General features: G+C 39.6%; 1 protein-coding gene across 4 annotated transcripts in view; it reads left to right on the top strand.

Annotated features, from left to right (window-relative positions):
- Nucleotides 1-23,862, top strand: part of CWF19L2 (CWF19 like cell cycle control factor 2) — a 92,848-nt gene that overhangs the window by 61,602 nt on the left and 7,384 nt on the right. For all 4 annotated transcript variants that reach the window (XM_081327094.1, XM_081327096.1, XM_081327095.1 and 1 more), the window contains 4 exons: nt 11,787-11,999; nt 12,916-13,032; nt 21,234-21,389; nt 23,234-23,314. In XM_081327094.1, coding sequence (XP_081183220.1) covers nt 11,787-11,999; nt 12,916-13,032; nt 21,234-21,389; nt 23,234-23,314 — 567 coding nt within the window. The remainder of the gene's footprint in view (nt 1-11,786; nt 12,000-12,915; nt 13,033-21,233; nt 21,390-23,233; nt 23,315-23,862) is intronic.

Here is a 23,862-nt window from a genome sequence, read left to right as displayed (position 1 = left end):
CCAAGGCCATTTTTGTGTTGGGAATCATGACAAATCTTTAAAATGCCAAATCTTTCCTAAGTTATCAGTTGCTAATTATTTTAGTTTTTCTGCCTTCAGGAAATTTTACTTGTCTTTCCAGAAACTCTGTCATAGAACTATTGAAGACCTTAGTTTGTAGGAGCCACTGGCCATATTTATTAGGAACTGTTAGCCTGTCCAAGTGAATAGATTTTCTTTGCATAATGAATGTGAACATTGGAATGATGGACAACTTGTCCTTCAGGAAGGTTTACCTGTAATTTATTTAACAGCTTCTTTAAAAAGAATAAAAGTAAAATATGATTATCACCATTATCCAGTTTGCTGGGAGATTTTTATTCATTTCTAGGTTCCATGTCTTGTTTTTTTAGTTTTTTGTGAAGGTGCATACTGGCCACGTAACAGAGTGAGCGCCTGTTACTCGTCCCAGCTTCTGCCAACCTAGCAGTTTGAAAGCAGGTAACAGCGTTCCGTGCGCCTTTGGCATCTAGTCATGCCGGCCACATGACCACGGAGACGTCCTCGGACAAGCGCTGGCACTTCGGCTTTGAAACAGAGATGAGTTGGAAACGACTAGCACGCATGTGCGGGGGAACCTTTACCTTTACCTTTATACTGGCTATTGCACATTATGTGATTTCAGTTAATCTTCCTTTTTAAAAAGTAAATCACCATTGGCTATAGAAGTGTTCCCCAACGTTTCCAGGGTGGCGGCCTGGCGGGGGTGCAGTGGGGATGTTTTTGTTCGAGGGGCAGGTACGCACATACACACGACCAGTTTCATTTGTGTGAGCAGTAGGCACGCATGCTTGCTGCTCACATGAGTGGGACTGTGAGTGCCTGTGCCCACCACACAGCCCGGTTCCTAGTGGGCCACAGCCTGGTAGTGGGCCATGGCCCAGGGGTTGGAGATCCCTGGGCTATAGGTTTTCTTTTGGGAATATTTTCCAGTAGCACTCTTAACTACATTTTGTATGGGAATGGTATATTTCAATACTGACAACTGAACTACTAGCCTTTTAAAAATACTCTTTGCTAAGACATCTATAGCAAACCCTCCAAAATAATTGATTTTTTTCAATCAATTTCTTAGCAGTTTGCCAGCATCTATGCAGGAACAAAGACTTCTGAAAGAAATCAATAAACTTTAACCACATAATCTAATTTTTTGATTATTGGTTTCATTTCATTTCTGCAAAGATACTGATTTTATTATATTTGTGTGATAAATTCATTTAATAATATTGAGGTTCATTTAAAAATACTGATGTCCCATGCAGAAATTTTATTCTGCTTCTATTGTTTGAGAGAAGTGAAATTAAATTGAAATAGTTTTTCTTGTATAAAAGAACTCCTGTAGATTTTATTCTGTACAACGTAGTATCAACTGAGCCCTTTATAAATAGTTTGGGAATATCTGTTTTCTTTCTATTGTTGGTAATTTGGATCCAGCAGTTTATGGATGATCATCATGCAAAATAATCTAATAATAATCTAAAAATAGCAGTTGCACTTAGACTTATATACCATTTCACAGTGCTTTATGGCCCTTTCTAAGCGGTTTACAGAATCAGCCTAATGCCCCCCACAATCTGGGCCCTCATTTTACCCACCTTGGAAGGATGGATGGCTGAGCCAACCTTGAGCCGGTGAGAATTGAACTGCTGGCAGTCCGCAGAACTAGCGTGCAATACTGCATTCTAACCACTGTGCCACCACAGCTCTAATTAAATTAAATTAATTCTCTGACTTTGTTTCAAACTGTTCATGGACATTATTCATTCAAATTCAGGTGCATACAGGTATGATAGGATTTAAACTAGTAAAGAGATTTGAGTAATGAAACTAAGCAATATTTAATTAAGATAAATATTCTGTACTATTAATGTGAATGAAATAACATTAAGTACATTTAAACTCCTTTTTTGCTTTTACAGGCCATTTGTCTAAAATCTTTTGTTTCACATATGTCCTATTTTCTGTAATACATTTGGAATCGTAACATTCTTGGAATACATATTCTACCATTGAGATTGGATGATGTCAGTGTTGCCATGGCAATTTAAAATCATATTGATACAGTTTACACAATCTGTACACCTTTTTTGTTCTGGCAGTTTTTCACGGCAGCTGCAACTCTTGCATTCATGTGGAAGGAGCATCTTGAATTGGCTATTGCATTAGTGTTATTACCAGAACAAATGTTAGTTCACCAGATGAATACAAGAAAGAACGGAAACAGCCCACAGAAGATGATGAGTAGAAAATTTGTTAAAAAAACTGCTAATAAATTTAGAGTCAAATATAAATAGTCCTCAAATTATGACATCAATTCGGATGAGAACATTCATTGCTAAACTGTGTGGTTATGTAGATCGACATCACGTAACTTCATCGCTTAGCAATGGCAATCCCTGTTACCATCATTAACAGAATCCATTGGATGTTAGCTAAGCACCTGATCCAAGCCATTCCCAGCTTGGTCCCTCCCAGCCCTGACCCTTTCAACTTCCCTGCAATCGCTGGCCTTTTGACTGTCCTGCTCCCTGTCTTGTGGGACACCAAGCAGCCCCGGAACCATGTGGGTTTTGGGCTGCTTGCCATATTGTAGCTCAGGGGCTTCTTGGTGTCCCACACTTCTGGGGCTACAAGAAGGCCTTGAGCTGCATGCAGCAAAAAGCCATAGCTGCCACAGCAGCACCATCTGAAACTGCATTCATGCCAGTCCTGTCTAACAGCACACAGCTACAGTCGCTCCTGCGTTCCATAACTCATCATCAATAAGACCTTTGCTGTCTTTTGCTGCCTTCTGCTCTGCCATTGGACACGCAAAGCCTTCTTCCTCAGGTCTCATGAGAAAACTGCTGAGTATGACTTGGGAAGAAAGCCCTGCATAACCAGGAGTTGCCAAGATGGGCATGCCTCATCAGCAACAGGAGACAAAAGACAGCAATGTCAGTTGGAGGCATGGAGGGCAGGAGGCCAAAAGGACAGAGATGGGGGGAGATAGGCCAATGGGGAAAGTTGAAAGGGCTCCCATTTAGACAGGCTGCCAAGTGACTGGGAGTGCCTACATTGCAGGGCTTTTCAACCAGTGGTACGGGTACCACCTGTGGTACATTGGCACCTGGAAGGTGGTACACATCCATCCTACAAAAGTAGTGGGGGAGGAGAATGAGCTGAACCAGTGGCAGCACCGCACAAGTCTGAGCAAGAAATGGCTGGAGCTGCAGGGCTGCCAGGGCTCAGCAGAAGCACCAGGATCACCACCAGGCTCCAGCTGGAGCTCGGGGCTGATCCCGGTGCTTCTGCTGAGCCCAGAAGAAGCGCCGATCAGCTGGAATGTTGCAGCATCTCCAGGATCTTGTGATTTACATTCAGATGCTTGGCAACTGATTCATGTTTATGACGGTCACAGTGTCCCAGGGTCATGTGAAGTGACCAAAACCTGCTGCAACCCCACCACCCCACCCCCGCTGCCAATCCTCAACAGAAATGCTCACAACAATGAAAACCTCGGACAGGAGGAAGAGCGCCGCCGCCTGGCAGGAAGGAGGTGTCTTGCTCGGCTGTGGCTTGGGGGACACTTTTTTCAGTGCCATTGTAACTTCGAACAGTCACTAAGTGAACTGTTGTAAGTCGAGGACTACCTGTACTTCATGACTTTTTTCCTTTTTTTGGGGGGGTCATCAAGTTTTTGACACCTTGCTAGGCGACTGGTGGTACTCAGATGTTGCCATATCCTAAAAGTGGTACAATGGGTGAAAAGGTTGAAAAGCCCTGCCTTAGGGGATGGGCATAATTACCATTTGTTCGGCACCATCGTAACTTCCAATGGTCGCTGAATGTATGGTTGTTAAGCAAAGACTCAAGTTTACGTTGTGACAAGACTTTGATTGTACAATTCTGTTGACTCTTCCCTTTTCTATGTTGAGACACTTTGCCAAAGTAGACATTTTAGTAGTGCTCTCTCCCTCTCTCCTCCCCTCTTAACATAATTGAACCTGGCCTTTGCAAGGCAATTGCTTGTCACTCAAGGCTTTCTTCCCCATTAACTCCTAAAGATAGCAGTTCCTTAAACAATTCACCAAAAGTTCAAATAATGATTTACTGGAGATTCAGAGAGGAAATCTTCAGCTTCAGATACTCTCACAAAATGGAAAGTGATTTATAAAAGTTTAGGCCGGGTGTCCTCAACACTTTTGGACCAGTGAGCAGATCTGACATTTTGAGAGTTGAGGGCATTGTCTTGAAATGGATGCTTGGAGAGTGTGACCTTGAAGCCTAACAAAAGCACTAAGTTAAAGTCATCTTTCCTTTTTTTTCTAACAATTTCCTCAGGTACGGAAGTAGGCCTCAAAGACTGTGATAGAAATGCATGATGTGCTTGATGTTATTTCTTTCTTTCAGCATGTTAGCTTCTCATTTTTTATTTTTAATTAAAAGAATCTAAACAAATATAATTAAATAGAGTAGGGAGTTGGGCAGACACACCTACGTACTTTTTGGCAAGCTCATTGTCATCCTAGGCCTATTCCATAATATATAGAACTGTTTGTCCTTCTCATTGCAATAAACTAATAGGATTGTCATTTTGCTAGTCATTTCTTCATGCTATTATACATCAATGTAGTTTTAAATGGTTGATATTTTTTTTAAAAAAACCCCAAACCCTCTCCTTGTTCCTTTTTCATGAAGCCAGCGTGAGAAAGGGTCCAGCCCTTTTTTTTAATAGAACATCTAGTTGACATAACACGTGTCAGAGATAGTTCTGCGATAGGCTTATTGTCTTTATAGTGGGAAAGGAGGAGGAGACTAAAACTGATCAGCTTATTGTTTTGCTAACTGTCAGGGCAGTGTTCAGGTGCCCAAGCAATTGGTTCTTTTGGATCCAGAGACAATGAACCCTCCAGTAAATAAAAGGATTCTTAGCATCATTAATAAGCGCCAAAGAATTGAGGCCTTTGAACTATGGTGTTGGAGAAGACTCCTACAAAACCCTTGGACTGCAAGGTGATCAAACCGGTCAGTCCTAGAGGAAATCAACCCTGACTGCTCTTTAGAAGGCCAGATTCTGAAGCTAAAACTCAAATACTTTGGCCACCTAATGAGAAGGAAGGACTCACTGGAGAAGAGCCTAATGCTGGGAAAGATTGAGGGCAATAGAAGAAGGGGACGACAGAGAATGAGGTGGCTGGATGGAGTCACTGAAGCAGTAGGCGTGCGCTTAAATGGACTCCAGAAGATGGTAGAGGACAGGAAGGCCTGGAGGAACATTGTCCATAGGGTCGCGATGGGTTGGACACGACTTCGCAGCTAACAACAACAACAAAGCTTCATTATTAGCTCAAGCAAAAAAATTAAAAGTGTAACATAAAAAACATAAATACAAAGCAAGATAATAGTCAAATCTCTTACAGACCGCCAGGGAGCTCCTTAATAATGACAGCTGATATACCTCAAGGGCAGCCAGTTTCCACAATACCTAGTGGTAGGTTCTATGCAGAAGCTCCCCACAAACAATGACACTTTTTTTAATCAAAATGTGGCAACTTGACTTCATGGGTCATGAGGCTGCAAGATGCTGATTTTGATTGACTGGCACATGACTCCGGGATGAGAATCAAAGGTCTGAGACTTTCACAGTGGGAAAAGCTTTGAAGGTACATAAGATTCCCTCCCACCCGCTTCTTTGTTCAGCAAGCAAGAGTGAAACACACAAGCAGACTACCTCACAATAAGCTCTAAACTTTTAGGCTTTTCTTTATACAAAGGAGAAATCAAAATACATCACTAAATTTCTTGAAATAACAACGTTCTTCCACATTCCCATTAGATTTATTCTCAGTTTTAGGGTGATCTTTTTTGTTTTGTTTTGGGGATCTCTTGAAGATATTTTTCAGCATTGTGTACTGTGATGTATTTAAGAATACCGCGTATAATTGCATTATTGGCTGCATAAAGGTAATCCAGAATTTTCAAAGCTTTGTCTCTGGCAGATGTAATTGCTGCAGTAGAAAATCAGTCATAGTCTGAGACTGTGTGTTTTTCGGTGTGCACATGTATCATTTGGAAATTCACATATAGTTTATGATTGATGGAAACTCCTCACTTGGTTTTTGAGCTGCTTGTGTCTGTTCTGAAAACAAACATTGCTTATAGACAGGTCTCAACAGGTCTAGGATTTGCTTTAAGGTGTTATCTGATGCTTCAAAATAATAAACTGTAATGGATGACTGAAAAATCAAGAAAATGAAATGTACTTTCAATTCTCTCCACTTTGAACTATTTTCTCACTGGAATTCAAAACTCTTCTTCCTACATAATTATTTTCAAAACCCAAATGTAGAAGAAAATATGTCAGCATGACATAAATTAGAATCTTATTTTTGCACAGAGAGGAGAAACATAAAATTTGCAACTGAAGGGAAATCTAAATGGTATTATTGATTCTGTTTTTTATTCAAATTATATCTTGTACATGCACACACACAGAGACACTCTCTCTCTCTCTCTCTCTCTCTCTCTCTCTCTCTCTCTCTCTCTCTCTCTCTCTCTCTCTCTCACACACACACACACACACACACACACACACACACACACACAGAGTATTTGTGTTTGTATGTGTGTGTATTTTCTCTAAGCTGAATATCTCAAATACTTCCACCCTGACCTCCTTAACCGTGCTTTCACAGAGCATTTTTAAAAGTATCTATTTCATCTTAATCATCCTCTTCTGAAACGATTGTAGCCTGTCAATATTCTGGAAATGAAGTACATAGAATTGTATAAAGTCCAGGTGTGATCCTATCAGCACAGTGCAGACTTCACATGTCTGTTACCATGCTTCTTCTAATGCAGGGCTTTTCAACCAGTGGTACGGGTACCACCTGTGGTACATTGGCACCTGGAAGGTGGTACGCAACCATCCTAGAAAAGTGTTAGTGGGGGAGGAGAATGAGCTGAACCGGTGGCAGCACCGCACAAGCCTGAGCGAGAGATGGCTGGAGCTGCAGGGCTGCCAGGGCTCAGCAGAAGCGCCAGGATCAGTACCAGGCTCCAGCTGGAGCTCGGCGCTGATCCCAGTGCTTCTGCTGAGCCCAGAAGAAGCACCAATCAGCTGGAACGTTGCAGCATCTCCAGGATCTTGTGATTTACATTCAGATGCTTGGCAACTGATCCATGTTTATGACGGTCACAGTGTCCCAGGGTCATGTGAAGTGACCAAAACCTGCTGCAAACCCCCCCCCCCCGCTGCCAATCCTCAACAGGAATGCTCACAGCAGTGAAAACCTTGGACAGGAGGAAGAGCGCCGCCGGGCGGGCAGGCAGGTGTCTTGTTCGGCTGTGGCTTGGGGGGCACTTTTTTCAGTTCCATTGTAACTCCGAACAGTCACTAAGCAAACTGTTGTAAGTCGAGGACTACCTGTACTTCATGACTTTTTTCCTTTTTTTGGGGGGGTCATCAAGTTTTTGACACCTTGCTAGGCGACTGGTGGTACTCGGATGTTGCCATATCCTAAAAGTGGTACAATGGGTGAAAAGGTTGAAAAGCCCTGTTCTAATGCATCCCAGAACACATTAGTCCTGGCAACTATCTCACTAGTGCTGGTTCATGTTCATTTTGTAGACACTGACCACACTCATGTCATTCTCTAACATAGTGTTTCCAAAGCCATCCTGCAATCTGTAAAATGCTGGAAACAAATGGAATAAAGGAAGATAAGCAACACCCTCTCACACAATATTAAAACCTGGTGAAAAGACCGTGTATTTTGGGAATCTTCTATTGAGCTTTCTCCAGGACTGCTTCCTATCAGTATTGGTGGAAATAATTTTATGGGTGACTTGGTTGAGATTTTTCTTCTTTCAAACATAAACATAGCATTGAGTTGCAGAAAACTTCCTCAGAGATATGAACCACAGCAATGTTAATGGGCTGGTGAATTTCTAGGAAAGACACAATTCTTTATGTTAGGCATCTTTTTGTGTTTCCTGTAAATGAATGACTGTGAATGAATGGTTTGAAAACATACACATTTTTTTAAAGAAATCAATCATTTTAAGTGAATACTGGATACTTTAAGGAAAATGAAAAGGGGTGACATCATCTTAAAGACCTGAAAAATAATGCTATCGAATAATAGTAATAGTATCAAAAGCAAGCACTAGTGGAAAATAAACAATAAATTGATAATATATTTTGTCTCAAAAATTATAATTCTTTAAACCCACACATCATTACCGACCTATTAAAACATGTTTTTGGGTTCTTTTTCCAGTTACAGATGGTATTGGTAAGGAAAAAAAACAACAACTAATGTTAGTGATAGATGAAGGGTTGAGTCTAATTGACCTATCCTGCAACATGGTTTCTTCATAATTTGTGCTTTATATATATAAGACTTAACATTCTATGTTAAGAAAGTTTGAATTCTGTAACTCATATCCAAATCGCCTTACAAGCCAATAGATAGTATAGGTTATGCTTAGTTTGCATGATTTATTCCGGTTGTATTGAACATAGAGAGAAACACTGCCCTAAGTTTGGATCAATGAGGCAGAAGAAGCCAAGCACACTATATGATACAGTCATAATTAGCATATTTGGGCACAGCAAGACATGACCTATAAAATAATGTTGGATTTATATACAACATTTCACCCTAGAAGGGACCTGTATGTTGCTAAGAGTTGACACTGATTTGATGACAAACATCAAGCGATCTTGTGAAAAAAGGGGGCATCAGTGAGGGTTCATTGGGAATTTTTCCACAGCATATATTCCTCAAGACATGTAAGATACATTCTCCTACCTAGTGGATAATGAGTCTCTGAGAATTGGAACTGAGCCTTTGAATTCAGCACTTTTCCTATAATTGGGCTCCATTAATGTGGAAGCTTTGTCCTGTTCTTGTCCAGACTGCAGTACGGTAACTTTGGGAGTATTGAGTGTGGTTTCTATAGAAACACAGGTAGATAGAACAGTAACTTTTAATAAAGATAGTTTACATTTTAAAAAAAGAGAAAGGTGAAAAGAATATAGGTTGGAGAGGGGGAATGATACATAGTATTTAAAAAAAAGAGAGACATTTTCTTTTTCCATAATAGAATGATTTTAAAATGATGATAGTAATTTGGATAGACTTTAAAGGGGATTAAAGAAATTCATGAAGGGTAAAATAGTTGGAGGCTATTAACTGTTATGGCTATATGCCTCTTCATTTCTATTATGGTGACATTACTGATTTATTCCATATCCTCATTGGACCTCTATAAGTATCTGTTTAGTCACCATAAAAAGAAGGTGCTACTCCAGGCCTATATTTTAATCCAGCAGGGGTCTTGTATATTAATAAGCAAAGTACCTTTCATGTGATTGCTTTTTCACCAGATGGGTGCAAGGAATACTTGATTCCTAGTGATTTCATTGCTGGAATAGTAATGATGCTGTTTCTTAAGTTGCTTTAGTATACAAAGAGAGCTACTTTAGTGCAGCAGTTAAGGCACTGGATTCAAAACCAGGAGACCATGAATTCTAGTCCCCCCCATTAGGCACAAAGCCAATTGGGTGACTTTGGGCCAATCAATGTCTCAGCACTAGGAGGAAGGAGGTAATGGCAAACCATTTCCAGAATCTTGCCAAGAATACTGCAAAGAATTGTCTATGCCAGGGGTGTCAAACTCAATTTCATTGAGGGCCGCATCAGCATTGCGGTTGCCCTTAGGGGGCCGGGTGGGTGTGGCCAGGGTGGGCGTGGCCTACTGGGTGGGTGTGGCTAGAGTGCGTATGGCCTACTGGGTGGGTGTGGCCAGCTCTATATCGTTCACATCAAGGGTGCCTATGGGGGCCTGGGCAGGAGTGGGACAGATCTGAGGGTCTCTGGCAGAAGGAGGGTCTCTGGGCCAGGGCCAAGGCAGTGGGGGCCGTTCCCTCACTCTTTCCAGGATGGCTTCGTGGGCCGCATGAAACCACTTCGCGGGCCGGATCTGGCCCCTGGGCCTTGTGTTTGACATGTCTGGTCTATGCTGTTGCTTAGGAGTCAGTACTGATTCAAAGCCACAGAACAAACAGGCAAACAAAAACAACAACAAAAAACCTACTTCTGACATCTGAAAGGCACAAAAAATAAACAGAAAACAAAATGAAAACATAATGCATATACAAGACAATCCAGGTTTAAAAACTGCTCTCTTCTTTTGTATGTACCTTTAAAATAATTTATAAGATGACTTAATTTAAAATTCAGTGTGTTGTTCAGATTAATTAGTACAAGAAACAAAAATACAGAAACCTTTCTGCGTGTGATACATTGTCAAGACTTTAAAATTGTTTTACATTAACTTTCAGTGCCACTGAGTGTTATGCTGTCAGTATATATTAAAAGAGAGTGACTTGTGGAATTCTAAATGATGCCAGAATTAAACTTTTAAAAAAGCGCTACTTAAAAAATCAGTTCATGAAATTATAAGCTTAGCTTCATAAATACTTCAGATTACCACACAGCAACAAAAATATTTCTTGTTTTATAAAAGGACCAGTTTACTATAGTGATTAAGGCATAAAGATAGAAACTGGAAGATTGTGAGTTCTTGTCCCATCTTGGGCATGAAGCCAGCTGGGTGGCCTCCTCAAGAGGAGAGGGGGTTGTGAATGCCAGACACCAAAAGGAAAAGATTTCCTATTTCAAATCTATAGGATGGGTTTGGCCTTGTATGGTAAAGGTAAAGGTTCCCCCGCACATGTGTGCTAGTCGTTTCCGACTCTAGGGGCCGGTGCTCATCTCCGTTTCAAAGCCGAAGAGCCAGCGCTTCTCCGAGGACGTCTCTGTGGTCATGTGGCCGGCATGAGTAGACACCAAAGGCGCACGGAACGCTGTTACCTTCCCACCGGAGTGTTCCCTATTTTCCTACTTGCATTTTTACGTGCTTTCAAACTGCTAGGTTGGCAGAATTCCCACCGTAGTGGTCCCTATTTTTCTACTTGCATTTTTACATGCTTTCGAACTGCTAGGTTGGCAGAAGCTGGGATGAGTAACAGGCGCTCACTCTGCTACGCGGCACTCGGGATTCGACCCGCCAAACTGCTGATCTTCTGATCGGCAAGCTCAGTGTCCTAACCCACTGAGCCACCGCGTCCCTTGTATATCCCTATATAAATTTGATTTAATAGATTCCACTCGTCTAAGAACTCATTTTCCCATACCTGGAGCAGCTTTTGAATGCCAAAATTTACCTATCATGACTGTTTCTTAAACAGTTGCTGCTGTTGTCATTACTTGAAGTTTGCATTATCCCCGATCCTTTATCTAATGAAGATTACAAGAATAAAGACAAGCTATGGGCTTTATGTGAGGCAGCAACTCCCACTGATGAAAAGCAGGATGCCTTAATAAAAATGAAATGAGATTTGGTTTTTATTAGGGCTGTGCAAATATAGCCAATGGAGCTTCACTGGTTGAAACACACTCCTTTGAGCTTGGAAGCAATTGCATCTTCCTGAAGATTCAGTATGACTGCTTTTGGAGTTTTCACATGTTGTCTTTGTATGTGAGTGCACATACAGCCACCTCATGGCAATCCCAGCATTGTCTGAGTACTTGGAGGTTGTGCACCTAGCACCACTCCACTTTGTGCCTTTGCCCTTGGCAAAACACCACAGTGCTAGTTGTTATGTTTAGCGGTATTGAGTGTCTAGAAGTCAGCAAATAAATTTTATAATCCAAGTTTAGTTTTCCAGCTCACTTGAACTATCTTTTGCTTAGTTTTCAGACAAAACTGATAGAGATTATTACACCCTGGATGACATGTTTGTTTCCAAAGCAGCGAAGAGAGAGGAAATTGGAAAAGTGAACGAAAGGGAGAGAAACCAAGCGATCCGTGAGCATCAACGTCTTGCTGCATGCATGGAAAAATGCCCTCATTGTTTTGGTAGCTCTGAACTTCCTAAACACCTAATCATTGCAATTGGTAACAAGGTAAGGGAGCAGCATCAGTTATTTTGACATATAAATGGAAGAACCAAAAGGAGGCTGCTTTTTGTGCATGATGTTATGAAATTAAAATTAACATTGCTTCTTATGACATGACTGATTGCTTTTGAATAACCCTGCTCTTCCATTAAGAGGAAAAAACTCTTTAAGGATGCAGCAAATACGAATATGACTCTGTCTTGAATGATAATAGTTAATCTTCAGTACTTCAGATTTGTTGATGACCTTCTTGCAATGATACACAAGATCTGAATATTTAGGTTGCACAAGGAGAGTAAATAATTAGGAGGCCACAGCAGAGTTGAGTTATAAGAGAAGAAGAGTCATAGAGGAAAGGTGAAATTATAATTGGTAGAAAAAAACAAAAGCACAAAGACAAAGTCATTTGGATATTAAAAAAACAATGGTTATAGTCTCTCCTCCTTATAAAATGTATTTGGAATTAATTTCAAAGAGTTGAAAGAAACCATTTTAAGCCATCACATTCAATCTTCTGGTCCTTGCAGAAATCCAGCATCCTTGACGAATGTCGTTCAGCCTGTGCTTGAATATATTCAGTGAAGAGATTCCAGTCCAAATTAGATGACATGGCAATCTTTTGTATCTTTTCAGACTGTATACAAGCAAAACAACCTTACAGCTGAGAAATAATAATGTTTCCTGTTTTGCCACTTTTTCTCATCAGGAACCTGACCCATATGGATCTTGTCCTGTATGGATATATAAAACCGTGGAGTATGGATACTGTTTAGCAGATTCCCCACTGCTGGAACTTTTAGTTCCTTTAAAATGAGAGTCCCTCTAAGCAAGTCTTATATCATGTCTAGTTTGGCAAGAATGATTCATGGAAATCATAAGGTCAATATGCAACAATGCTCAAACGTTGCATTTTCTTTTCAAGGTGTACTTATCCTTGCCAAGGTACCAGTCCCTTACCGAAGGTCATTGCCTGATCACTCCTATGCAGCATTACACTGCTGCCACACTTCTAGATGAAGACATTTGGGAGGAAATTCAGGTGAGCTCAGCTTCTAGTTTGATCCAGCTTTTTATGATGTGCTGTAGGTATATCATGGCAACAAGCTTGGTTTTGGTATGTACTTTACACCAGGGGTCTCCATCCCCCATGCCATGGCCCAGTCCTGGGCCCTAGGCTGTTTGGAACTGGGTTGCAGAAGTGGCGGGCAAACATGTGAGAAACTGCATTTGTGAAAGCGGCGCATGCAAGTGCTAAACCGTCCGCTCCGCCCTGCCACCTCCGCTGGTCCGCCAAGCCAGAAAGGTTGCGGACCGCTGCTTTACACAACAGCTGACGTACCCTTTCTTCTGAATTTCTATGGATGACTAGTATTGTAGTTCATATTCTGCTGAATTGTGGAATTAGTCCTTTGAATTATGAAAGTTTGGCAAGAAAAATAATCTTATATTCTTAGGATTAAGAGTTTGTAGTCCACTAGATGAGGACTGCAAGTTTAGACATTTCTTGAGAGCTGTGTATAAAGTGTCCTTATCTCTTCTAGAAGAAGAGTGAAAACATAGTAAATAAAACATGAATATGGTCTGTAAAATATGTAGTGTGTCTGTTTTCTTCCCAAATGCTTTTGATAAAAAGTATTTTATTGGAGTTTTCCAGACTTCTGTGAAGACCAGTTTTCTCAAAAGAAATCACAATGCATTTGTTGACATGACAATCTCACTGTTACTGAAATAAAAATGTTTCAAAACTTAAATCTTTCAGTTTAAGGCCTTGGCAAAATAAGCCACAATGATAACCTTGCTAATGATTTGTAATAGTTCTAGTTGCCAAGTCAGATATTTATTTTTATTGAACTTAAAAATAGACAGTTTATCTTTGGAGATAATATTTATTTGGGATGATTAATGGTGTTTACTAGAGATCATTTAAGCCCTTAAGAGCCTTCAAAGATTCCTCACATTCCTCAGATAGAGGAAACTGAAATTCAGTGAAAAGCTAAATATAAATTCTCAAATATGGTAGCAACCCTTGAATATATACATGTATACAAAGTTCTATCCATTCCACCAAGGAAATTTTATCAAAGTAGTGTCACTTTGTAGTGTTTTTATTGGGCTAAAGAAGTGTTTAGATGTGAAAAACAAGCTATCCAACTTGCACACTGAAAATTTTGCAGTGCAATATTCTAGTGTCATCTCAAATTAATTTGGGAAATATTTGATAGTGTGTGATATATCATGTCTTCCCTTTATCTGGGATGTTCCAATGGGCTGGATTGTCACATGTGTGATGGTGGACTAGATGACCAAAATGTATCTTTTGATTAAAATATTCTGTGATTATTGGTTTCTCCTCCTTCTCCTCCTCTTCCTCCCCTCCCCCTTCTTCCCTCCCTCCCTCCCTTTGATTTGATCTTCAATTTAATTCACAGTCTTAATAGTTGAAGTCTTAACCAATGACCTAAGAGCTGTTAAGGTAACGTCTGAGTATATAGGCAGTTCTGAGTAAGGTAGTGTTTTACAAAGTCAGAATACTCAGGTCTAATAAGTTAAAAATGTACACATATCTAGGCAACCCTTTGGGTATTGTTCCAAGGGCTCCTATTACTATTGGTACAACCATTTATTTCTTCCTTCAGAATTGCTCAACTTCAATTTACAGATTGCGGTATTTCGTTGTTTTTTCTAGTTGTTTCTCTTCAATTTGTGTATCACCTGGTATTGCTACATCAGTGAACCAGACTTTTTTCTTTTCCACAAGAGTCATGTCATGCATGTTGTGGGCCAAATGTGTCTCTATTTGAATTCAAAAGTTCCACAAGATCTTGACCTGTTCATTTTCAAGAACTTTGTCAATTTGATGTTCCCAGTAATTTTTCCAATGTGATTTTGGCAACTTGATCTTGATGTAGATCAGGGATGTCAAACTGCCAGCCCACGGGCTGGATGCGTCATGCTGAAACCGCGCCCATCCCAGCTCCGGTAATGGGGGAAAAGTTGTGCTAAGTCACGACACGTCACGTCACATGGTGACTTTGACACCCCCTGTTGTAGATAATCAGTTTGTGAGATTTTGCTGCAGCCACTGATAAGGTGATCCACTGCTTTATTTTTCTTGTTGTATAAGCGACAGTTGCTCTTGTTACTGACATGTTGAATTTTTGCTTTCATGGAATTGGTCTGCAAGGCTTCTTCTTGGGCAGCCAAAATGAAGTCTTCAGTTTCTTTCTTCATTATCCCAATCTCGACCATCTCCATGTTAGTTTTGTATCTACCTTTTCTTCAGTGTCCTTCAGGTATTGACTGTGCATAGGCTTCTTTTTCCAATTAGAAACTCAATGCTCAATTGTTTCCTTTCGATATTCTGCTTTCAATCTCATTATTTTCAAGAGATTTCCCTTGTTCACCTCCTTCAGCAGAGGCTCTTTTGCTTTTTTATGTAGTCATTTAAGCCACGTTTTTCTTCTTCTGCACTTTGATTCACCTGTTTACAGTCCTCTGCCACCCTGAGATCTAGGCAAGTACAATTGTTCAATATCATATTTTGGGTGCAGAGCATGGTGCATTGTCATATAGTTTTCTAGTCTTTTCGATCCAAGTTATCAAGTTATCTTTCAATCCTAGTTGAATACAATCAATTATTCCATCTGAGTATTGTACTACGGGCACAGCCTAGCTTTAATTGCCTTTATGATATTACCTCCACCTAGATTTGATCTCAAGATTTTCCAGACTCACTTTATGTATTTTGTTGAAGTAGCTTCCTTGACTTGGTTGTGCAACAGGTCAGAGGCATCCAAAACTCCTAAGTACTTGACCCTTCTTCTGGTGTTACTGCTTTTATCAACTCTTCATTATCAAGTTTGAATCCATCATCTTCAACCATTTTTCCTGCCTTAACAGCAATTATTGCACATTTGTCAATGCTAAATTGCATTTCAATGTCTCTGTTAAACTCCTCGTCCTCCTTATTTATTTATTTATTTATTTATTTTAATTCCATTTATATCCCGCCCTTCTCCGAAGACTCAGGGCGGCTTACAAGCTTAGCAGTAGCCTTCATTCTATGTATATGCCTGCTTATTAGGGCTTTCACACACCCCCCAAGCGGCATTATTACAAAGTCAGCTTATTGCCCCCAACAATCTGGGTCCTCATTTTACCTACCTCGGAAGGATGGAAGGCTGAGTCAACCTTGAGCCTGGTGGGATGCGAACCTGCACTAATTGCAGGCAGCTGGTGTTACTTAAGGAGGCATTAGCCCACTGCTCCACCAAGGCTCTATGAGGATGATGATAATGATGATGGTTGATTGCCCAGTCAGCCAGATGTTTAGACTAGATTTAGCAATTTTGTCCACCTATTGAGTCCATCCCAAGGAAGTGGATAGGTAGATGTTTAATAATATTAAAGGTATCGTCATAGGATGTAAGTCTGTTTTTGTTATTCACTGATGGTGATTTTGTGAACGCCAATAAATGTTCAAGTGATGCTCCAGATGTTTTGGAATTATACTCAAAACGCCTATTGCTATAGGTGGTCCTTGACCTATGACAATGATTGAGACCAGAATTTTTGTTGCTAAGCAAGGCAGTTGTGAAGTGAGTCGCACCCGATTTTATGACCTTTTTGGCCATGGATGTTAAGTGAATCACTGCAATTATTAAGTGAATCATGCAGTTGTTAATTGAATCAGACTTCCCCCATTGAGCTTGCTTGTCGGAAGCTGTCTAGGAAGGTTGCAAATGACCCTGGGATGCTGCAACCATCGTAAACACATGCCAGTTGCTAAGAGCCCAAATTTTGATGACATTTATTTATTTTATTAAATTTATATACCGCCCTATTCCCGGAGGACTCAGGGCGGTGTACAGGGAAAATCAAAACAAACATACAAAAATTAAAATCAGATTAAAACAATTAATTAAATAAAGTCCCTGAAATTTAAAACTAAAACCTAATAAAAATTAAAACCCGTCAGCCTGGGCCAGACAGCTCAAAGAGCCATGTTTTCAGGTCCCTGCGGAATGAGCAAAGGTCGGGGCAGTCCTAAGTTCCATGGGGAGCTGGTTCGATAGGGCCGGCGCGCCCACAGAGAACGCTCTTCCCCTGGGAATAACCCGCCGGCATGATGTGACTGTATGTATGCTGCGATGGTTGTAACTGTGAGGATGGTTGTAAGTCATTTTTTTCAGTGCTATTGTAACTATGAATAGTGGCTAAATGAATGGTTGTAAGTAGAGGATCACCTATATTGTACTATTTTTGCTTTATTTTGGCGTAGTCATTCTACTTCTATTTTCAAGTCTTTATATTTTGTGATTTTCTCCAGTTGTTTCTCTCCTCTTCTGCTGTTTCCAGCTATTGCAGTGTCTCCTATCCAACCATTTTTTTTGTCTTTCTTATGAACAATTGTTAACTCTGGGGTGTTCATTTTCTATTACTTTGTCTGTTTTGTGGTCCCACCAGTCCCTGCCTTTAGGCAGGTGATATTCCAATGCACCATTGTTGCTTTTTTGTCATGTTTCTAATCAGTCTGTTTGATCTTCTTGCAGCAGCTAAATGAGTGGTCCACTACTTCTTCGGCTTTACACACACATACACAAAAATATGAAATTACAGTTGCCAGTTCTTTAGCTGATATTGGCCTTCCTGTAGAAGAACTTAGCATGTTCGAACTTATTGGCGCGTAGTATATGTGCAGATCCAAGCAGCGTGGCCTTTTTAATTGACAGATGGAAATTTTGTCAATGCACAGTTTTTGTAAGTGTTATCCAACATATTTTGGTATGGCACTAGGGGTGCCAATAATATAACCAGGGGTGCTCCTGGTGCCATGCCAAAATATCTTGGACAGCACTTACAAAATGATTGTTGGCAGTGCCATGGTTGGTTTATGACATAACATTTCAATTTCTAGATCAATCCAAATGCAATCCTATATTAAATTATCCATCCCCAGTGTAGAGGAAGCACTGAATAATTTCATAAAACTGGGAGTTCTGAGCATTTCTCTCAAATCCCTGTTCATCCTTTGTCTCTGTTGCTTGAAACAGACACATTTACTTGGCACAGAAACTGGGCACGTAACTATTTAATCTTTATTAGCTTGCTGTTAATAAAGCCTGGTTTTGTCAGCTGCAATATTCAAGAACCATCTTATTTACAAAATAAAGATCTTTTCAAATCTCCTCTTGTACTCAGCTTGCCCAACAGATTCTAATGCATTGCAGACAATAAGGAAGACGGTGGGTTTTTTTTCTTTAGCTGTGGTCAAACAAATAGGAAAAGCAATATTAAAAATGGGTGTCAGACATATCCTTTGGAATGCCGCCATTATTGATTTCAGTCTGAAATATATGAAGTTTGCAGTTGAGCCATAAACAATTGCACTCTGATCATAGGTATGAAATACAAAATCTCAGAGAAGGTTTAATGAAATCTATAACAAGTGAGGGCTATTGGATCTCGGTTGCAGAAATCCCGATGATCACTCTGTAGCAGGAAAGAAAAATAAAATAGCTTTTTGTCTCGCCTTCAAAAGGTCATCCAGATTTTTTTAAGCTCAGAGCTAATACTCCTAGCAAAGGCCTTTGCCTCAGAGCTGAGCCGAGCCATGTCTTTTGGAAAGTCAAGCTTTACTCTTTTATCTATTTTAGTCTTAAGTCTCTCATTCCATCAGCCATGTTGTTATGGTGTGGATTTTGTCAGTTTCCCAAGCGAGAAACTTGGCTTGTGTGACATTGATGTTGGTAAATTGGGAGATGTAATGTTTGTTGTTCTTACTCTTGCTGTCTCTGTGTTCCCAGACGTGTTGGTCTGAGTAATGGCAGATAAGGCTACAGGGAAAGGAAATTGGTAAAAACTAAAAATTACACTGGTTGGTCTAAGCTGCACTGAGTGTACTTCTCTTTGGAAATGACATTTTGGGATAAAGGATTTCTTGTTTCCAGTTTTGTTCCTAAGTTCAAAAATATTGACAGGACGATCTGATTTAAAATATTATCCTATGGCTAATATTACTGGGCTTTTCAGGTGAACATTGATTCCTTTCTCAAGCAATTTTAGGCCATTAATATAGTCATTATGATGGATGCTTTATTCTCGGCTGCTATGTATTTTAATATTTGTATTATTTTAATTGTCTTTATTCTTTAAGTTTTGTTTGTTGCTCAGAGTCATTTGATGAGGTGGCAGCCATACAAAATACGTAAACAAAATACATAAGTAACAATTTTAATGGTCTGTGGGAATCTAGGCAACTTCAGTTTTGCTAACTTCAAGCAATATTTATAAATATCAAAATTGTCTCCTAAATCTTCTATAGAATTAAACCTGGTACTTGTTACTATAGTGCTGGATGATAACTTAGCCTCATTCTAGTAACTGCTGTGACAAAGCAGAATTTTAAATGGTTCTTGAAGATGCTGGCTAGGGGTTTGTTTCTCTTTATTTTTCACTTAATTATCATTGAAAGTCAGACGTTCGGAAGCCAGGATTTTTGGTTGACAGCCTTTGCCCATCTCTGCAACAGCCTTGAGGCTGATTTGAATTCTCAGGACAAAGCACAGTGAAATGAAAATCTGAAATGGAAGTTTGTTGGCTGTCTTCAGATTTTCTTCAAAATTTTTTTTGCAGAGATTAGCCTTGACGTATAGTCTGAACTTTGCCTCACTCTCCTCTTTAAAGCATGCCTTACTTAGGTTTTTGTCGTATTTTGTTTTCTTTCAATACTGCCATTAACTCTGTATTACTTTATTAGAGCACCAAGCATCTTGGCAGCCAGCATCAGGCTATTAAATTATTTGGTTTGACATTGTTTCTGGTGCTTCATGAAAACAAAAGATCTGTCACCTTTCAACCTGGGATTCTTGTGACCATAACATATGGTAGAACATATGCAAGTCCTAGATTCAAACTAGCATCTCTAGATAATAATAGTTCAAGTAACAAAGAATGGATGTCAGGGGGAACTTTGCATAAGCCTCTGGAGTGTTTCTGCCCTTCAAACTATGTAATGTTTTTCTGGAAGGACAAGTGGTCTGATTTATTATAAGGCAGTTCAGACATTTACATAATTGTTAGTAAGAAAATAAACAATGCAACAATGGTTAGGCTGCCATTACCAGATGTATTAGTATTTGATTTTTGTATATAAGAATGTACTTCTTTTCATTTTTATTTTTATTCTGTATGGATGTTTTGGCCTAAGCAGCAAATACAAAAAGTTTCATTTGCTTCTCATTGCATATCTGGTATTACACAATAAATAGTTGCTTTCATAATTAAATAATAAAGTTTGAAACTGTATTTCATGAGTTAGTATAGTATGTTTCCTCATCTTATTTGGCTTATTTATATTATGAAATGTGAGTTTTATAATATATGATGCTGTAGAATCGGCCAGTGATTCAAGCAGATACAGACTTACGGTTATTATTTTGAAGACCTCAAGTTCTTAGTACTTTCATCTTCTTTATTGAATATTATTACAACATTTCAAGTTTGGGTTATAGACTCATCTTTCATTTACTGGAAATCTGGGCTGTGATTTCTGCCTTTTCCGTTTATTTCTAAAAAGTCCCAGTTTCCAAACACCAGGGCAGATACAAACTGATTCTCTCCATAATTATTTGTGACATTCCATCCTATGTAGGAGAATGAGTGAACGTGAACAGAGGTCAAGTCTGTTACAGTTAACAGGTTGGATAAACTTCTGCGGAACGGAGATGAAAGATGATTGCTTTTCTTTAAGGGAACATTATTATTGCACTTAAAGGTCAATAAAGCCTGCTGAAAATGTCACATTTTGACAAATTATGTAAATGGAAGGCAGAATGGTGGCATTTGGAGTCAGTATAAGACAAGAGATTAACCTCTGTATAAATGTGCCTAAGGACCCCCTGTTGTTTCTACCTTCATTTATGTTATCCAATAAATGAACTGAAGTATGGCTTTCCTTTGACATATAAGAAGACACTCTCTGCATCAAGGGAATCCACAAGAGGATCCTCTGACATTCTGCGTATTGTATAAATATTTAAAATTATCCAGTATGTTCAATTATCAGTTCATTGTATCTTGTTTTGCATGCAACAAGATGAGCCTATGAAAAGTGTAAGACTCCTCAGTTCACTGCAGACATTTGCAGAGTCACATTGCCTAAAATTGTTAAGGTTGGAAACTGTTGTTTTCCTCTCTCTCAACGCTTCCTCCCCTCCATCCCACCTTTTCTTGTACCAGGTATTCAGAAAAACCTTGGTAAAGATGTTTGAAGATGAAGAATTGGATTGTGTCTTTTTGGAGACAAATTTAAGTAGAAGCAAACAATATCACATGGTATATGAATGTATTCCTCTCCCAAAGGAAGTGGGGGATATGGCCCCAATCTATTTTAAGGTAACCTTTTTATCATCTCTGGTTTTCTTTCAACCCTAAAGCAAAAGTAACCCTAAAATGAGTTGTGTGAAATTACTCATGATAATATTGTATTCAGGTTCTTAAATGATTTGTTGTTATAAGAAACTAGTAAAGGCATATCTCATTTTATTATACTTCCCTTTATTGTACTTTACAGAAACTGTATCTATTTATTTTTTTACAAGACCTTCCACCAGCAAAAAGATTATGTCTCGCTGATGATAATCAGCATTTTTTTGGCAATATAGTATTTTTTAAAGTATGCCACTACCTGGAAATAGTCATATTAAACTAGCTGTGGAGTTGGTATTATCTGCTTTGATCCATTTCCCAGGGCAGAGATGAAAAGCAAACTTTTTTTCCATGAATGAGACCCACCAGCAGAAGTGAATATAGGATGTTTTAAAAAGGAAACCAAATTTTTCTAAAGAGGGTTGGTTGCTTTGGTTATGTTTGTCCAAACAGACATTTTGAACCCACAATGCCTTTATATACTGTGTATTTTGAATCAGTTTAAATTTCATGTAAAGATATTAGTAAATATGAGAGCTTTTACTGACATTATGATTCTTTGCCCTGACGCTGAGCTTGTCAATCAGAAGGTCGGCAGTTTGGCGGGTCGAATCCCGAGTGCCGCGTAACAGAGTGAGCGCCTGTTACTCGTCCCAGCTTCTGCCCACCTAGCAGTTCGAAAGCACGTAAAAATGCAAGTAGAAAAATAGGGACCACTATGGTGGGAAGGTAACAGCGTTCCGTGCACCTTTGGTGTCTAGTCATGCCGGCCACATGACCACGGAGACGTCCTCGGACAAACGCTGGCTCTTCGGCTATGAAACGGAGATGAGCACCGGCCCCTAGAGTCGGAAACGACTAGCACGCATGTGCGGGGGAACCTTTACCTTTACCTTAGTGGTGTTGAGTGTGAGTGTGTATACACATTTCACATAATTGTCACAATTATTAAGGACCAATAGCATTTATAATTCTGTAAAATGAACATTCTTATTTTGAAACAATTTATGTCAGATTAAAGTTAAAATGCAGTTCTGAAACTGTAAAATAAAAAGAGAAAGGTATAGAGCAGTGATGGCAAACCTTTAGAGACCGAGTGCCCAAACTGCAACCCAAACCCCACTTATGTATCGTCGGGTGCTGGGTGGGCGTGGCCCTTTGGATGTATGTGGTCAATTGGGTGGGCATGGCTGCGTTGGTAACGGCAGAGTGGGTGGGACTAAAAAGTTCAATCAATCAATTTCAACTTTGCGAGATCGTTTTTTTCCCCATGAGAAGTTGACATTGATTGATTGAACCTTTTTTTTTTTTTTGCACATGGCGGCGGAAGCCTAAAACGAAAAGGTTTTATAAAACCCAGCTGAAGGCCTAGGACTGGGGCGACAGTGTGCGTGCCCACAGAGAGGGCTCTGCATGCCACCTGTGGCATGCGTGCCATAGGTTCGCCACCACGGGTATAAAGTTATTACTACATCAGTCTTCATTATGCTTTAATCTAATACATAAATTGAATTATATATTTAATATGTACTAATGAAATTTTGGAGAGCCAGTTTGGTGTAATGGTTAAGGTATCAAGCTAGAAATCAGGACACTGTCAGGCGCAAAGCCAGCTGGGTGACCTTGGCCCAGTTATTTTCTCGCACTGCCATGGAGGAGGCAATGGCAAACCACTTCTGAAAAACCTTGCTAAAAAACCCTGTAGTTTCTGAGAATCTGACACAACTGAAAAGGGGAGGGGAAAAAAAAGAACTTTACTTTGCCATTTTGTGGAAGTTTTATACATTCTTGCAATATTTTTTTCCCTCCAGAAAGCTATAATGGAATCAGATGAAGAGTGGGCCATGAATAAAAAGCTAATTAATCTAGGTTCAAAAGATGTTCGTAAATCGGTATGTATTCCAAGCTCATCTCTTGTAATGCAAAGCTGATTTCTACATGTGAATGTGAGCAATCCTTTAAAAGACAGTGTTTTTATATATATAAAAAGACTACATAGAAAAATACATTAAATTAAATTGATGAAAAAAACATATCTGAATTCCAAGGCTAAATCTAACCGTAGTAACTTGTGTGTTTCAAGGAAACTTGAGAGATATCAGTGGAAATACTTTTTAATTATCTTGTAAGTTCTTGAAGGTATCGGCTTTATTGGTAGATTTTCACTGTTTCAATTCCATGTGTCTTACATATGTAATTACTCTATTGAGTCCCATTAAGTTCACTAAGAGTTTAGAGAAAGATGTGTGGCTTGCATTTATTTATATGCAGTGCCTTATGGGAACTTGCCCCTTCATGGATTACTGCCTTGTCGTGGCGAAGGGGCTTGCGTAATTCAATGAAGCTATGAGCTATGCCGTGCAGGGCCACCCAAGATGGAAAGGTCATAGCAGAGAGTTCTGACAAAACGTGATCCACTGGAGAAGGAAATGGCAAACCA

The sequence above is a fragment of the Vipera berus genome (assembly GCF_964194415.1).
Source record: "Vipera berus genome assembly, chromosome: 4".
Classification (NCBI taxonomy): domain Eukaryota; kingdom Metazoa; phylum Chordata; class Lepidosauria; order Squamata; family Viperidae; genus Vipera; species Vipera berus.
This window is presented reverse-complemented; position numbering and strand designations above follow the sequence as displayed.